General features: G+C 36.9%; 2 protein-coding genes and 1 long non-coding RNA gene across 5 annotated transcripts in view; 1 reads left to right on the top strand and 2 right to left on the bottom strand.

Moving 5' to 3' along the window:
* Positions 1-2,859, bottom strand: part of PHTF1 (putative homeodomain transcription factor 1) — a 53,317-nt gene extending 50,458 nt beyond the window's left edge. Inside the window, exons 1-3 of the mRNA XM_057702112.1 lie at positions 2,361-2,859; positions 1,973-2,047; positions 900-956 (exon numbers count right to left, since the gene is read on the bottom strand). Coding sequence (XP_057558095.1) covers positions 900-956; positions 1,973-2,017 — 102 coding nt within the window. The 5' untranslated portion in view covers positions 2,018-2,047; positions 2,361-2,859. The remainder of the gene's footprint in view (positions 1-899; positions 957-1,972; positions 2,048-2,360) is intronic.
* Positions 2,860-2,935: 76 nt separating this feature from the next.
* Positions 2,936-7,060, top strand: LOC130833213 (uncharacterized). Its single transcript, XR_009048436.1, has 3 exons — positions 2,936-3,074; positions 4,143-4,189; positions 6,924-7,060. It is a non-coding gene; the product is annotated as an uncharacterized LOC130833213 (long non-coding RNA).
* RSBN1 (round spermatid basic protein 1) overlaps positions 6,942-18,393 on the bottom strand; it is a 45,140-nt gene continuing 33,688 nt past the window's right edge. For 2 of the 3 annotated variants that reach the window (XM_057702536.1, XM_057702355.1), the window contains 4 exons: positions 18,047-18,189; positions 11,537-11,704; positions 10,201-10,309; positions 7,211-9,576 (listed from right to left, as the gene is read on the bottom strand). In XM_057702536.1, the coding sequence (XP_057558519.1) occupies positions 9,103-9,576; positions 10,201-10,309; positions 11,537-11,704; positions 18,047-18,189 (894 nt within the window). In that variant the 3' untranslated portion in view covers positions 7,211-9,102. Of the gene's footprint in view, positions 7,063-7,210; positions 9,577-10,200; positions 10,310-11,536; positions 11,705-18,046; positions 18,190-18,393 lie in introns of those variants that run through there. The other variant, XM_057702442.1, reaches the window with a different exon arrangement.

Genomic DNA, 18,393 nt, shown 5'->3' on the forward strand with positions numbered 1-18,393 from the left:
AGGAGGTAAGACCCTGACCTAAGTATTAAGGTCAATAGAGAGATATTCTATAAGGGAAGGATGGTCTTTAGGCTTTTCCATATCTCTGAAGACTATGCAATTACATTTGGCTACCAAGCAACCTTTCCATGACTAATTTGCAACCCACCCCCCCCCCATACATGTTGAACCCACAACTCTGATTTTGGAACACAGGATTATTAAACTCTCCCCTATTATAAATTAATAAATTAGCATTCTGAATTACACATCAATTTTTGGTTGCTTGGCTAGCATGAAATAACTCCAAGAATCTGCTCAGTTCCAAAAGCAATGTAGAAAAAAGTTTAAGAACCTGAAATACTTAAGACCATACTCTAAACCAGTAATTGAAAAAGTGATTTAGGCAACAAATGGATTTTATTTGACTTTCAGGGAAGAAAAAGAGGAAGAGGAGGTAAGGGAGGAGAGGGAAGGGCAAGGGGAGAAGGGGGGGAGAAGAGGAAGTAGAGGAGGGAACAGGAGGAGGAGATGCTCTAAAAAAAACCTGGATATTTCATTGAAAAGTGCATATTCACAGCTTCTCTTGAAAACCCTGAAGCTCTGGAAATACTGGGCTTGCATTACCACAACTAACTCTAACTACCGCCAGAGTTAAAGAGCCACAGCACCATTTATACGAGACATCTGCTTTCAAATTCATCATAAACCAACTACCCCTTTCTATTTCCCTGATACGGAGACCAAACGTCAATTGTCATTTATCATCCCCTCTACAGTGTTGTTTTCTTTATAAACTTCAAAGAACAAAGAATGCCATACTTGATGGATAAGTGCAAAATTTTTTAAAAAATAAGTACAATCCACTCTTCACATTAATGCAGTAAAACAAAGCGAAAAAATCAAAGAAATCAATTTACCTTAATCTGAGTCTGTTCGATTGACTTTTCCCATATCTGCTGATCATATGCGCCAATCTGAAATAGGAAGTAGACTACTTAAATGATGCAAAGGAAATCCTTTTATTTGGGTCAAGTCTCACAAAAGTCATGAAAACTAGTAAGTATCAATATGATATCTGGGTACTTCCTAGGTGGCGCAGTGGTTAAGAATCCACCTGCCAATGCAGGGGACACGGGTTCGAGCCCTGCCCTGGGAAGATTCCACATGCTGCGGAGCAACTAAGCCCGTGCGCCACAACTATTGCGCCTGTGCTCTAGAGCCCGTGAGCCACAAGTGAACCCATGTGCCGCAACTACTGAAGCCCATGCACCTAGGGGCCTGTGCTCCACAACAAGAGAAGCCACTACAATGAGGAACCTGTGCACCACAATGAAGAGTAGCCCCCGCTTGCAGCAACTAGAGAAAGCCCATGTGCAGCAAGGAAGAACCAACGCAGCCCAAAAATAAATTAAATAAGTAAATAAATAAAAATTAAAAAAAAAATCTGGGAAATGTTTGTGCTTCTCTGAGGGTGGAATAAATGATTATTTCCAAGGACTATTTCCTTCAAAATTCTAAAGTTGACTGGATCTAAAAAAAAAGTAAGTTAAAAAGCAATGTCCAAAATATTTTAAATTATATATCACCTTAAAAGATATGTCCATTTAAGAAAAACATCAGTAGGAAATGAGAGAAATAAAAGGTAATGGAAAAAGCTCATTAAGACTATTGAGAGTACCAATCTGAGCTGTGTAGATAAAAGTTTTATGTCTGAAAAAACAGCAGTTTGATCAGAAGCAAACTCTCAAAGCATTGCTGTGACACTACGAATGCAGCCCACAGATGGGAGGTTGAAAATCTTATTAGTGGACCTGGAACTGAGTTCAAAAGACCTAATGACCTTGTACATCAGTTTTTCCATTTATGTTGAGAGATATTGTGTAAGAATACCTTCAACTAGCAAACTCAGAGAAAACTAACATGATAAGTATTCTTTGTGGGAGCTTTTCGGAGGAAGCATGCTTTACAAATAAAAATACATTGATATTACCTTCTTTTGGTACCACGATATAGCATCTCTCTCATTTGAGGCCATCTGTGTCTCCAATCAGAGAATGGGATTTCACTGAAAATGAAGGAAAACCAGTCGGTGAATCCAGTTGCTGAAAGGTACTCTCCCAGTTTGGGTAGAACTCAAAAAACGCTTCCCTCAGCCTCTCCATGAGCTGCTGAACGTCTCGTTCTCCGGCCGTTTGCCAGGAATAAAACAAAAACAAAAGCATACCAAAAAAACGTCTGGCGCAGTGGCGACCAGAGAAGCGTCTCTGCGATATTTTGTGCGAGTGTGTTCAGGGATGCAGGGGAGAGGGGGAGGAGGGGAGGTCGCTGGAGTTGACCTGCACCCCCACCTCCCCCGCTCCCCAGAGTCCGGTTCTCACCTGGTGCCCGCTGCCCCGCAGTCCGGCGGCCGGGACCTTCCTCCTCAGTGGCCCCGGCCCAGCCGTAAGGCCGGGGGCGAGGCGGCGGGCCCTGCAGGCCTCATCATCCCTCCGAGGCGGAGACGGCGGCGGGGCCGTTACCATGGAGACTGAGAAGGCCGCCCCAACCTCAGAAGTAGCCGGCCGCCCAGCGCCCAGAGGAGGGCAGTCTGTTGCCAGGGAGCCCGCGCCCTCCAAGCCTGACCTATAGGGTCATCGGACTGACCCTAAAATAAGCAAAGAATGAGCTGGGAAAGGAGGGGGTAAAAAGTGAAGGGGGTCTTCACTAGGCTGCCGGTGACTACGGCAACGGCAAAAGGCTTTGTGTCCGGCTGGAATGGTCAAGTGCTGAGGTCCCAAGGCCTGGGTGGTAGCTGTTGCGGGGCGGCGGTCCTCGCTAGGCCGGGCCGGGCCGGGCCGTGACTCAGCCGGCGGAGAGCTGGGCAACGGCAGCTCCGCAGAACACGGTACAGCGAGGCCGCGGCTTCCGCTTTCCGGGTTTTGCTGTGAAAATGGCTCCGCCCCCAGCCCGGGGCCTTCCCGCTGAGCCTCCGCCGGGTTTCGCGACCGAGGGTCTGGGGAGCTACGTGGAGATCAAGGCCAAGAGCAGCTCCGCCAGATCACCTTTCAGGTCACTCCTCAGAAACGGCTTTCTCAGCCATCCATCTAAATGAGGTCGGTCCAGATATTCCAAGAGTTCCCCGTTCATTTTTTTGCAACCCTTATCTTTCCTTGTGTTTGTTTCTTTGTGTTTATTTACGATTGGTCTTCCTCAGTGGGCTGGGGGCTCCGTGAGGTCAGAGACTAGGGCCTGGCACGAGCCTGGCACACAGGTTCTCAACTTTTGCTGAATGAACGAATCTTTTCACGAACTTATGCTGTCCTGGGACGAAAGGCCTGGCAGGCTGCGCGGCTTATTAATTCCCTTTCTCTCCCGCTCCTCAGCAGCTCTGGGATTTAATTAAGCTTCCTGGGTGCTCAAGGGTAAAGGAAGAAGAGGGCCAAGACTTGGGGCAGTTCCAGGACACTTCCCCAAATTAGAGCAGGGGAAGGTAGCGGCGGAAAGAACTATTTCTAGGTGAAGAATTCAAGCAGGTTGATAGAGGCCAGGAGAAAGGAACGGTTGCGACCTCAAATGAATATTTAAGAATACATTGATAAGGTTTTATGCCTCTTTCCTCCTCTGTATTTTTTTTTTTTTTTTTTTTTTTTTTTTTTTTTGGCCACGAATGGAACACTGACCCCTAACGGCCATTCTCACCTCACTGGAAGCATTGTCCTTGCCCAGCATTGTAGTGTTTGGATCAGTTAAAACTAATAATGATTAGACTACTTCAGAAAGCCTAAGAATTGCAGTTCTAAATGTTTTATATCATTATTTTTGATTATCAAATCGACATAAGGTGGGAGTTATCCCCGTTTTAACTGATGAGGAAAATCGACTAAGGTAAAAGTAACTCCCACAGAACTAATTTAAGTTTCACCCAGGCTTGATTTATTTTTATATTTCCTACAGTGGCAGTGGTTTCCTTTCTGCTTTTGCTTCCTGACAGCTTTTCCAGTCCTTAGAGCTAAACATAACAATTCTGTTGGGTTTCAAGACAATGGCTAACTTAAAAAAAAAAACAAAAAAAACCCCACAAAAAACCAAAAAACAACACTAGAAAAATGAGTCATTTTTTGTATATCTAAGTATTTGCTTTCAGATGTAAATTACACTAAATATTTTACTTCATTGCTTAGCACACAAAGAGGCTGTGGGGGGTTGTTCCTGGAAGAACTGAAATCAGGTAAGACTAGGGAAAACTGGTAAGTAGCAAATCATCTTTCAGGAGCCCCATGTACAAAGTTTCAGAGCTTCCTAAGGCTCACTGAACCTCACGGGCTCTGAACCCAGAGCATTCAAATCCCTGCTCCCATTATGTGATTTCAGGTAATTTATTCAACTTAACAAGCCTGTTTTCTCACCTGTATTGTAGAGATTGTATTGTTACCTTCCTACTCAAGGCTGTGAGGATTAAATGAGATATCCTCATATGAAGTGCCAGGCCCTCAACAGTTACTCAAAAGACGTTAGTTCCCTTCTTTTTCCTTTCCTAATCATAAGCAAGAACTATCAGTGCTTAGGTTAGGTACCTCAACTAAAGAGAAGTTCACACAAAAACTGAGGAGGAAAAAATCCACTGAATTACGTCACTTAACACATCAATGACATTTGAAATGTCTACAAACCACCTTCATTAACTAACACTGCATGCATGTACTTTCAAAAGTATCGACATCCCCAGAACAAAAATTTAAGATCGTTCTCTCATAGGTATAAACCAATTTATGCAGCAAGAGGCCTAACTGCCACAAATGCCAAGTGTAGGTTTTCTTCCTCCCCCAAACTAACTGCCTCTAGATATGGATGAAATTATCCCCCGGTATCTATGACCTTTTCTTTAGGAAAGAAGTCAAGATTTTCTAAAATAGTACAAAATAATAGGGGACAGAGAAGGGATAAATACTTTAAAAACAGGATCCAGTTGGCTAGAATTCACACGTGCTATTCATTTTGTCACGAAACATCAGTAAAGGACAAATCAGACTTTGTTTATTAAAAAAATACTTTACAGGAAAAAAAAAACCTCTATGCATTCCATTGTCCTATTTTACAAAGAAATAGCTTAACAACTTAACACACTTAGACAGCTACAAAAAAGCACTGTGTTAAAAGGATTATTATTCACACAAATTTAGATTTAAGACTATTCATTAAAAACCTTTTTAAAACACTCATTAATGTCAATAAACAAACTAAGGCCACAAAACGCAAATAGTCCGCCAGGCAAATTATACATTTCATCTATATGCAAAGACCTCTTAGATAAATTAAAGCCACAGGAAAAAAAGTCTTAGCTGCCAATCAAAATGGAGTTTAGTCACAGAAAACACTATTACATGAAAATTTACAACATGTGATAGAAGTAGTACATAAGTATCCTTTCTTTAGAGAGAATTGAAAAGTGCTATATTAAGAGACACTGGTCTCAACTACATGCACAAGTGAATCCTAAAAGATTTATGAAGAAAATGGAAGGCCATAATATTTATGGAGAGATACTTGCTTTTAAAGCAACAAACTTTCAGGATGAGGATAGGTCCCTTATGTGCTAAAGAAAAACATCTGTCTTGTACATTTCCTCTACTTACTGCATGACCAATAAATACAGCTACAACCTGTTTTTAAAAAAATAATACTTAGCAGAAATATGAACCCCTGAACAGTTCTTTAAAACTTGTAGCAATGATAGAACAGATTTATCAGAAAGCACAAACTCATTCTAAAGATATAAATGCAAATAAATTGTTAATGGCAAATATAGATGAAAATAAGTGATCAAATAATGAGCTAATAATAATAATCAAGAATATATGCACTAAGGGTTTTTTTGAATTTTTGAGTCTTGTTCCTAAATTAGCTTTCATTCTAGACAATATTTATAGAGGGAAAGGCAATAAGCAAAAGTTTCTCCAGTCATTAAGCATGAACTTTATGCCTATTAAGACTGATGCAAGACATCTTTTCCTAAGGTTCAGTAAATAATTTTATTTAATAAGCTCCTTTTTCCCCCTACAAGAACTTTCAATATTAGTCAACTGTTATTCCAACTGTCTCTAAGGGGAAAAGGGCACCTTTCAAAAGTCTTTAATTCAAAATAAAATATCAGTGAAACAAATTCTAAGTACTAAAATTAGCAAATTAAAAATACAATTAAGCCTAGGAATTCATTTTTAAAGAGTTAAAACTTTGGAGGGGAAACATATGTAGTTTTTATTATTATTGCTTTATGAATTTGGGGTACTTCTTTGACTCATAATCCTACTCCTAGCATATCTTGGTAATTATAGAATGACTTCTGGGGCAGGGGAAGACCTTTCTCCTGATTAGTGACTACCATAAAGTCATTCTAGTTACTAAGTTTACTCATTTACTGGGTCCTTTCCATAAGCACATTTAAAAAATATCCCTCTGCTCCACAAAATACTGAAACTTTTAGCCACATTCTGCAAGTAATCTCAAAGAGTTGGCACAATGGATAACATACCAAAAAAGGAAGATCAGCTTAAATTTCAGTTACAACTTCACTGCCATCACTATTTTACAAATCAGAAGACGCCAGATTGTTCCATGCCTCACTCCACCAAACCAAATAATTTAATGATTTTAGAAAAGTTGCTATCATTTGTATCACTAAACTAGGATACAGCTTTAAAGCAGTAAGAAACTCAAAACTTGCGCTTTATATCATCAGTCTTTAAAGCATGCTCTTAAAATCTAATACTCACATAGGACATTCAGTTTCCAGATACATTACTAGCTATATGTTTCTCTCTCGGTTCTATTGCAATTCTAACATACAATGAATTTATTAGTACATGATTTTAAACATTTTTATACTCTTTTAATATGTTATTATTGGAGTTGAGGGTAGAATGTTTTATAATAAAAAGAAAATGGGGATTTGCTTTTGATTGTAGGTCTTTGCAGATCCGCTGGTTCCTGAGTGATTATATACAGTGCTGGCTGTCAGGAGACAGTCTCCTTGTTTATTAGCAATGACCAGCTTGGATGACAGATGGCATCTGCTGGATGGCAAGTGGGAGAGGGAAATCGGATCTTGGAAGACAAGAAAAAAATAAAAAGTTTTTGCTTTAACAACCTTGTTCTTCATGATTATTTTAAAAAGCAAATGTTGCCTGAGAAGAATTTTACTTTGCACAGCCTGGTAAAGCTCTATGAAATTCTTCTGGACAGAAACACAAAAACAAGAAATAACCCAAACCCACATACTTTGTGATTAACCCCCTCCCCCTAAAATAACAAAATAACAAAAAACACCCTCAAAGGCAGGTCCCTTAAAAACTAGCCATGATAAACTAGAATTTACCCTAAAATTTATACCCACGATTTTAAAACACCCCTGCAATAATCACATTACTTTTCATACCATTCTAATTACCTTATTTACAAAGATAACTAAAACCAACATCACTTCCAATTCATAAATGGTTTACATTGAACTGTTTCTCTATTTGCCTTCATCCTCTGTAACAGAGAGTACATACATATACAGATACATAAGGAATAATACAGATTCTATCTAATCACTGCAGTATTTGCTGATGGTTACTTTTCTATCGGTTTACACAGTGACCTCTATACTTTGCTAATATGCATTTAACTACACAACAATATTGCACAAAGTAATATTTATATAAGATTTAACCTATTTCAGAATATTTTAGAGAAAATTCATATTTGATATTTCAGAAGATGCAGCTAAGTTTTCATGGTGACAGAGATAATAAAGCAGCATCTTTTTTTTGCCTATGTTAATGTAAATACTCCAAATCTCACCCTCCAGAAAAAAAAATCTCCAAATTGCACTATAACCAGGTAGATAGATACAAGAATCTGGTCTTAGGTGTGGGGAGTACTCTTCCTTTAATAAACAAAAGGCCTACTGTATTATTAACTAAGAGAAAGTGAAATGTGTATCACATTAACATTCTAAAATAATAGGAAGTTATAAGACTACACTAGCTATATGAACTGTGCCTGTTCGAAAAAAAATTGTTAAATACGCAGGCACTAATAAGGATTAGGCTACCTGAAACTCTAGGATGAAGTCTAGTGCCATATTCTTTATTAGACAGTAGCAACACAGAGTAATAATAAATAAACCCAGGTATTCATCAGTTGAAACTGTGAAGTATCTCAACAGATCTTTATCATGAAGAGGTTGATGCCAGGTGACAAAAATAGTTTTTCCTAAGTTTCATGCACAAAATATGGCAGCCTCATCTGAAAGATATCTCTAAGTCTGATACTCATGATCAGTTTAGGAAGCAAAAGTATCCACACAAAATGTGAGGATGCTAGGGAGCAGAACAACAGAGTATCATGTCAACATTCTCTCTTTTACCCAAAATATCTTCCACAGTTACCATGTATTCTAGAAGAGATTAATGAACCATGGAGAATGAATGACCAAGGACTATTCATCTTTAGATATTTTTAATTGCAATATCCACTGGACTTTAAATAACAGATACAAAAAAAGACAGTTTGGATCAGAAAGTGCTGTGCTTTCTCTTTTGTTAAGAAATCAGAGAGCCACTGAATTCCTTAGAAACTACCTGTTCTTTATGGTTGGAACTAAATAACTGACTTGCCCATGTACAAGATGCAGGAATTCTTTCCTATAACCTATGCCATTTTTACTGTAGATATTGAATCTGTGCCATAAAAGCACAAGTACTAAACCATCTGATCTTCTATCATAAAAACAGCAAATATGGCAAGAGACAAGGCAAGATAAAATTAAAGGAAGTGAATAATTTACCAAATAAGAATCTGTTATTCCATAGAATTCTCATTTAGATTTGAAGAAGAGATTGAATTGTTACCTCACACCTTAAAACAGAAAGTAGCAGCAGACCCACTATTACATACTGTACTAACGGGATAAGATACAACTCTTAACTTTGCATAATCTGTGTAAAAAAGATATGCTTGACATTTGTGGAATGTCATTTCTCTTTATAGAATTATAGGCAAGATTTCTCCAATAAAACTTAACTTAAGCCAGTTATAAAACTATAACTTCACATCAAAATTTAAAAAAGTTAAAAAATGTGTTTGAATATCTACATATCACACAGGAGTGCTTGAATGTTCCTGTAGATTGTGTTGCTGGTCAGAGTCCAGTCTACTTTCCACCTTTAAAACTGGAATAGGCTGAGTCATATGATCTTGCTGTAGATTAAGTTCAGATGAAGGTGGGAAGGACGATGAAGCAGTTGTCAAAAGCTGCATCTCTGTGCATGTTTCCTCAGATTCAGTTTTTATCCTCACACACTGGGAGTCAACTTCTAATTCTCTCTTTCCAGTTAAATCACAGTCCACGTTAGAACTGCTTTCTGTGTTTTGCGAGGCTTCCACAACGGGGTGGTACTGTTTAAGCCTTATATGCCAGGCTAAGCTGCAAACTGCTGACACTGTTTTGAACTGATGAATGACATTTCTAGGGATGAAGTAGATATCATTGTCACACAGCTGAATTCTAGCATAACGAATGCCTTCCCGCCTCATTTGGTTTAGTTTTGCTTCATCCACCCACTGCACACACTGAAGAGAGGAAAAAAGTTGCATGAGATTTTAAAGTAGAATATGTAATGATGCAGTCAAAATATTATAATTAGCACAGGAAAAGAGCAGGATCAAATTAAAGCTAAACAATACTATGTGATATACAACTTTCTAAAATTTCCTACAATTCTTGAGACACATTTTTCCTCATATTTTATTACTTTTCTAGTAACAAAGTACAGGTTAAAATTAGAATGGCCTAGGGAATCACTGAAATAACTATTTCAAAATGCAACTAAATATCAATATTCTTTGCCCACATAAAGGCAACATTTATCTGCTCCTTCACTGTCTTTCAGCCTTTTGCAGGTGAGAGCACCCACCGCAATGGGGTTATTAACAGCTGAGACTGCTCATGGCCTGAACTGAGTATCCTGGGCCCTCTGACCATCCCAGGCCCACCTGGCATCCCAAAGACTGAAGGGATCGTAAGCATTCTGCTTAGGAAGCTCTGCTTTAATTATTTTCAACACCTCCACAAACAGCCTTTAATAGTAATAAAATTAAACTCACTATCCCATGTATCCAACTATAAGATAAAATGCAAAATTAAACAGGTACAGATGCTGATTTCCAAAATCTCACTTCCAAAGTTATTATTACCTGGGAAACTGGAGGTTCATGAAGGTCTAACTGAAGCCTCTGTACAACATCAGTAAAATCCTCAGCATGAAAACAAATCACATCTTTGGTTATGCGAGGCTGGTCACTCCTAAAATTAACAAAATTAAGCTTTAGAAAAAAGCATCTCATAATCAAAAATGATGACAAATTTCAATCTTCCTACTCCTGGAACTTCTACACTAACAAAGAAATAGATGCCTAACTCCTAAGGACAAATTATACATTTGTTCCTTTAGTCAACTTTAAAAAAATAAAACACCAATAAAGCGTTTTTTTTAAAAATTAAAATTAGTTGTTATAAAACTAAAACATCAATGACTAAAAACAAAGTTTTATTCTAAACTAGATGCATTTGTATCTTCTAAACACTTTGTTCCACCGTCTCCATGCCACCCTATAATGTCATCATCAGGATGGAAAGAAATGGACAGAATACATTTCCGCCACACAAATATCACACCTTCCTGTTTTCAAAGTAGAGAGGGGGAAAAGCTAAATGATCTGTAACTTGAAATACTTACTGTCAACCCATGATTGAACGGTAACTCTAAAAAAGGTCAAACTCTATGGTAATATCGAAGGCCAAACACGAAAAATAAAGTAAAATACAGTTTTTAAATATGTTCTGAGCCTTGTTAAAACTGGGCCCCAACTGAGTGTAAAAGGGTGCAACCTCTATGAAAAACAGTATAGCAGTTCCTCCCAAAATTAAAAACAAATTACCATATGATCTAGCAATTCCACTGCCAGGTATATATACCTAAAGAATGAAAGCATGGACATGTTCATAGCAGCCAAAAGGTTGAAGCGACCCAAATGCCCACTGACAGATAAATGGACAAACAAAATGTGGCATATACGTATAATGGAGTAACTCTTCAACCTTAAAAAGGAAATTATGACACCTTACAATATGGATGAACCTTGAACATATGCTAACTGAAATAAGTCACTCACAAAAAGACACCTGTTTAATTCCACTTATATGAAGTATTTAAAGTAGTCAAATTCATAGAAACAAAAAGTAGAATGATGTTTACCAGGAACCAGGGGGAGAGGAGAAAAGGGAGTTACTGATTAATGGGTGTAGAGTTACAGTTAGCAAGATGAAAAAGTTCTAGGGATCTGTTTCACAACAATGTGAATATACTTAACATTACTGAACTGTACACTTAAAAATGGTTAAGATTTTAATTTTATATTATGTGCATTTTACCACAATTAAAAAAAAAAACTGTCCCCAACCTTTCAAATTGAGTCCACATTTTCTTAAGACAACATTAACCAATCTTGCAGTTGAGTTCCATTAACTTACCATTCACCAAACTGTACAGCTTTCAAAACCCCAACAGCAGCCGTACTCTGCCAGTCAAACCCCTGACCTACATGATCAGCATGAGCTCTTGTCCTATCTTCAAAGAGGACTTCACGGGGTTCACTGGTCCGAGGTAGGTACTGGAGATTTTTAATTTCATTCATTGATCTGCAGTTGATTTGGTTTTGAAGTAAAGAGGGGAAAAAAGTATTAACAGCAGTAAGGCCAAAAAGGTCTACTAAAATACCAAATTTTAAATAAGATGAGGGCTGAGGAGTCAATGATTTTGATCATCAGCATTTAACATGCTATATAGAGTGTAATGCTAAACATGATTACCTTCTTCTCTCAGTATGTCCCGATAATATAGAAGCTGTATCTTTGACTTGGCACAAATGTAGCATTTGAATATATAAAATTTAGTTGTCTAGCAACAGAAAACAGGACTCAGAGTTCAAGGCTGTATGTTTCTTTACCCTGAGTCATTTTTAAGTCTCAAAGCATTCTACTAAATGCAAGATGGCAACCTGAGCATCTACATAATCTCCTTCACATCAAAACGAAAGTAAAAGGCTTCAAACTAATGTGGTAGGGGTGGGGGAGAATCCTGGGGGGAATGGATGCGAGCATAGATGAAAAAGAATTGGTTATGAATTGGTAACTATTGATATTGAATACAATGAATTATTATATTATCTTCTGCTTTTTTATGTGCTCAAACCTTCTAAATATAATATGAATATGAAGCAACAAAGGAAATCAATTAGTGAATGAATAGCAGCAACAGATTTCTGGAAGATGAAAAATGATTAAAAGTGTCTCAGACAAAAGAAACTGAGCAGAGAAAGTCACAGGCCTAGACTATACAAGGGAATGGCAGCTTAAAAAGTCTAATATGATGATAAAGGACAGAAAGGAAGTAAGGTTGAGAAAGCAGCAAATAAAGTGAAATTCTGCAAAAAACTTGTTACATGCCACCCCAGTGGTAAAAATTTGGACAGTCAGGCATTTACCCTCATGCAAAAGTCTGTGGGTGACCCACAAGCATCCATCTCTCATCTTAATTTCTCTGAAAGAACTCTGGTTTTTATTAGGTATCTGCTCCTACCCTATATGGACCCTCATCCGCAAGCTCCAGAGGTAGATCCTGATAAGTTCTGGCAAATTATGCTAAGCTCATTCCCCTTACCAGTGAATGATTAGGAATGAGCATGAACTGATTCCGGCTAGAAATATGAGAGGAAATCTGCTAAGAATTCTGGGAGGCTCCCTGGCTCTAAAAGAAAAGTAAAAGAAAAGACAGTCTCTTCTTCTTTCAGATATAACCAGATCCAGATGTGATACCCAGAATTGCTATAGCCATCCAGCAACCACAAAGGAAGCCATTGTAAATACAAAGCCTAGGCAAAGAGAATGACAGAGGAGAGAAAAGGAAAAGACCTGGTTCCTTGAGGACAGCACTGAGCCACTGACTATATGGTGTCTAGAGTCAACCTCTCTGAACTTCCTGAAATAAAGGACAACATTTTATTTTATGAACCAGTCTGTAATCAATTTTGTTGCTTGTAACCAAAAGTAACCTGATAAACTTTCAGCCTAAAAAAGCCTGCACGTTCTTCTCTAAACACATTGAACTTACCGTATGAATAGAACTAACGTAATCCTCTGGCATTTGGACATATCCTTTAATGTCCACTTCTATGCTTGTTAACTCTAAAGTGAAACCTATCTCTTGACAAGCCTCACTGAAATATAAACAGAATACCCAGTAAGCCCAAAGCTGTATTCCTAAATATGAACGGGTCAACCAAGAATCATCAGATATATGAAGACAGGCTATATAGCAGCCTGACAAAGACCAAAATAAACAATGTTGAAATTTCAGGATTTTGTCATAAGACAAAAGTCAAGTAAATGTCCTAAAATTGAAAGCAAAAAGATAAGTAATAAGAAATATGAGGATAATCAAACTGGGAGATCTATTATTCAACCAACAGTAGTTTTAGAAAGAAATAATAGAGAAAAGGAAGAGATTACTGAAGCAACTAAGCAAGAAAAATTCCCAGAAATGAAAGGAGACATGAATCTTTCAGTTTAAGAGACTTAGCAAACAACAAAAAAGATTAAAAAATAAGATTTAAAAGCCCAAAAATGTATCACTACGAAATTAAGCTTCCAGAGAAGAAAAAAAAATAGGTTACTTAAGGAAAGAACAATAATTACACTGGCATTAAGACTTCTCATAAACAATATTAGATGCCAGAAGACACTGGGGCAATGCTAAAACTTCCTAAGGGAAAAAACATCCTCTGGACTCCAGCTAAACTACCAATCATACTTAACAACAGAAAAAGAAATTTTCAGATATATGATGACTCAATACCTTCCTTTTCGTAGAATATAACTTAAGTATGTGGTCAAGCAAGAAAAAGAAAGAAACCCAGAAAGAAGACAACCATAGGTTAAGGCAGAAAAAGCATTAAATGGTAGATAACTGTGAAATCTCAGCTTTTCACACTGAGGTAAGAAAACACAGAGCTCCAAAAGATTTCCAGGTAAAAAGTGATGAGTTAGAGCAGATAGTATGATTGAAATTCTGCATTCTTGAGGGTATGATAAAAGCAAAGAATCCAATGTAACTACCAACATTCTCTCCAAAAAGAGGCTATATAAAAAAGCAATAGCAACAACAACAACAACAAAAAGCAATAGCCAAAGTCATAGAGGAAAAGGTCACTGTGATTCTAGAAAAAAGTAATGTATCTTAAGCAATAAAGAGAATAGAAAATATTAGGGGTATGGTGAAGAGAAGTGTATGGTATCCCCTCAAAAAATGGCAATCAGAATCTACAGGAAAAACAGAAAAATTAAAAAAAAAAAAAAAAAAAAAACTCAGCATGATCCAAATATGAACCAAACTAAAATGTGGCATGATTTTCAGTATCTAGGTGAAATATAGAAAAGAAAGATCCTTTTGCATATTATTCCTTTTAGTGATAACAAACCACTGGAACCTCAGAATACAAACTTTAGCCTACTAGATGGGTCTGCAGTAAACTTACCTACCCATAATATTTTAAATGGCATTTTTTGGCTTTCAAATTTTAGAATACATCTATTGACAAAGCATATAAAGCCTAATTATGGTTTTAAAGCAGAATTATGAATTAGCCTCAACAATAAATAAGCACAGTGGACAAAAACAATGGGGAGGAAGAAGGTAAAATAAGTGTCATTTAACTATCTGGAGAACCCTTAAAGGGAAGAAGTCCCTATCTATTATACCAAGAAACTACAATTTCCTGTCAAACCCTTAATACAAAACAAAAGTAAACAAAACAAAAAGGACATTAAAAACAAATAGTTTCTGCCTCTGGTAAAAAGGTGTTTGCACCTGGAGGAAAAGGTGGCCAGGATTTTCCACTATAAACCCTACTATACTGTTTGAAGTTTTAAAACCCTGTGCATATATTTCTTTAACTCTAGATAGATTTAAAAATCATCTTCATTAGCAGTGCCCTTGATAACTAGACAGCTTCTCACACTGCCTCCATCATTTTCAGCAACAGGGCATTCTCATTAACACAAAAAGATGACATTACTGTTTAAGTTCTGATTTATTCACTCTAATTCAAAGTGCTTTTGAATGCCTCTTTTAAGAATATTTAATCCTAATAGAAATAAATTAGATAGCACCTCAGATTAGTGGAGAAATAATAAATTATTAAATAAATGATGTTGCTACAACTGCCTAATTACTTGGAAAGAATGTTAAACTAAATCTCTCCCTCTATATTGAAATCAATACCAAGTAGATAAAGTATGTAAATACTGAAATCACAGATATACTAGGAGAAAATGTGAGTATTTTATAACACTAAATGAGAGAAGGCCTTTTTAAGTTTGCCACTAAGAAAGAAATCTCAGAGAAAAAGACAGATGTGACAACAAATAAAACTCTGAGTAAAGAAAAAAGAAACTGACAAAAATTTTGAGTAAAGAAAAAACTTAAGCTAAAAGAAGTGAGAAAAACTTGTAACATAAGAAAAAAAAGTTAATAGCTATAAATCACAGGGATCTTTACAAATGAAAAACACCCCAATAGAAATATGAATAAAGAAAATTAAAAGGGAATCCCAAAAGAAGAAATACAGCCCCTCAAAGAAAAGCAAATTAAAATAACACATTTTGGTCCAATCAGATCAACAAAGTTAAAAATGTCAGTGGAGGGTATGGAGGAAAGGGTACTACCTTACTATATAGGTGGGAATATAAATCGGTACCTTTCTGGAAGTCAGAACTGTATATATACTTTGAGCCTTTAGTAATTTCTACTAAGAAAATAAACATGCATATGCACAAAGATATTATCTACCCACCTACCTATGAACCAACCACCCAGGCAGCCACAATCAATGAAGTGCTGTATAAGTTTAACAATTGGCTTAGAGGGGGAGATGGCTGATTTGTAGCTGATTTGCTGATTTCTTTGGTATAAATACTCCCAACATGGCCAATTTCAAGCTACCAATATGACCTCACTCAGCATGGAACTGCAAGGCTAATAATGCCCTATGAGCTGGTATAAACTGGCTGCAGCATACCACTGTCATGTTTGTAAAAACACCATTTATATTGAAAGAATGTAAACAATTTACACTAATAAAGAACTGGTTAAATAAGTCTTGATACAACCATACAGTCAAAAACTACAGTCATTTAGAAATGATGGTATGGCTGCATCTTAATATAATACATAACCTAAGGGGGTAAAAAACAAGTTTTAAAGTAAACATCATATAAAGAATGAGTTTATCTGTGTACCAAAAAAACTTATGAGTATATATGGACCAAAATTTGAAAGGTTAATATGCCTAAATGGGTGGGATTATAGACATTTTTTGCCTTTTTACTTTTTTCTATTATCTGTTGTTTTTTTTTTAAGTTTATAATAATCAGGAAACAAACTGATCATTTCCTTTTGGGAAAGATTATAGAAATGAAAAATGTATACAATATTTAAGAATTTAGAATATTAAGATTCATGATCGTGATGTACAAAAACCACTATGGTCTAGCAATGTGCAGAAGCTTGGTTTACTGCCATGTTCTACCATGCCACCACCTTGCATTCACAAATAGTTTTTACAAAGTATTTTCATGATTATCTCAAGTACCTAAGGTTATTCCATACTTAGCTCTAGTATTATTCTCCTAGGAGCTTTAAGGTAAGGTCTAGCCTAGTCCATTAAAACTCACTTTTGGGTACTTATTTTGAGTTGCTATTTCTATAGTCTAAGCAAATATAAGCCATTTTCAGTCACGTTAAATGAGATTTTTTTCATAGTCCTAGAGTAAGTTAATCTACATTTGTTTTAAACAAAATAAATTTTGTCCGAAACAAACAAAAAAAATGTTAGGCCAGTATGAATTACTATAGGAGAATACACCATTGGGTTCATTCAGCAAATACTGATCACTTGCTATGTGAATGAAGACAGAGAAGAATTAGACTGTCCTCAAAAAGGTTAAAATTTATAGTAAACCAAAAACATGTGGCACGGTGGTTAAGAATCTGCCTGCCAATGCAGGGGACACACGTTCGATCCTGGTCCAGGAAGATCCCACATGTCGCAGAGCAACTAAGCCCATGTGCCCCAACTACTGAGCCTGCACTCTAGAGCCCACAAGCCACAAATACTAAGCCCACGTGCTGCAACTACTAAAGCCTGTGCACCTAGATCCTGTGCTCCACAACAAGAGAAGCCACCGCAATGAGAAACTGGAGCACTGCAACAAAGAGTAGCCCCAGCTCGCCACAACTAGAGAAAGCCCACACACAGCAATGAAGACCCAATGTAGCCAAGACATACATACATACATACATAATAAATATTTTTTAAAAAACAAAAAAACATGTAAACAGATCATTAATGAACAGAATGATGTGTGAGCACAAAGAAGGGAATGACTAACTGTCTAAGGGAACAAAGAAAAACCTCACAAAGGAAGGGACATCCAAGTTAAGTTTTGAAAATTCATTAAGTTTGCCAGGTAGAGAGGAAGATGGTGGAGGGGATGCCATTCCAAGTAAAAAAAGCAGTGCAAAAGCACAGAGTTGTGAAAGACCATAGTTTGGAAACTGAATTCAGTGTGACTGGAACAGACTAAAAGCAGATACAACTAGAAGAGCTACTGTTAGGGCCAGATTATGAAAGATCCTTGTAAACCACACAAAGGAGTTTGGACATTTATCTTGCAGGCAGTTAGGACCCAGGTTTTAAGAAAAGAAGTAAAAATTAAATTTGTTTTTTAGAAGGATGCCTCATTCTGGTAATCCTGTAACGAGTTAACTGGACTAAGAAACCGACAACTAGAAGATTTACTTAAGATAGCTCTTCAAATAACTTAGAAAAATGGTTTTCAAACCGTGCTCAAGTCTCAATCATTTCTATAAAGCAACCAACTAAAAAAAATGCTTCTGCTTATTTGAGAAAAATAAATGTTTACCGTCGTCTTTTGAAGGGTGACTTTGGCATATCTGCTGTAGGGATCATCTGCTCTCCTGGCCTTACCCACATGATAGGCCCATCATCACTCTGGGACCTACACTGGAGTCGAAGGCTGGAAAGTGTACCCCAGGGCAAAGTCATCTGGAAGTCAGAAGAATAAGTCATGTTAAAAAAATTTTTTTAGACTATTTACAAGTTAACTCCTCACACCCAAAAGAAAGCTCTAGGAAGCTTATTTTCTGTGTGTATATGAAGAAAAAAATGTATTAGTAATTTATATGTAAAAAAGAATCATTGAAGTTAAGTATTTTACACCAATAATTTTCTAAACATTTCTTTCAAAAC

The sequence above is a fragment of the Hippopotamus amphibius genome, chromosome 1 (genome assembly GCF_030028045.1).
Source record: "Hippopotamus amphibius kiboko isolate mHipAmp2 chromosome 1, mHipAmp2.hap2, whole genome shotgun sequence".
NCBI classification, from domain to species: Eukaryota; Metazoa; Chordata; class Mammalia; order Artiodactyla; family Hippopotamidae; genus Hippopotamus; species Hippopotamus amphibius.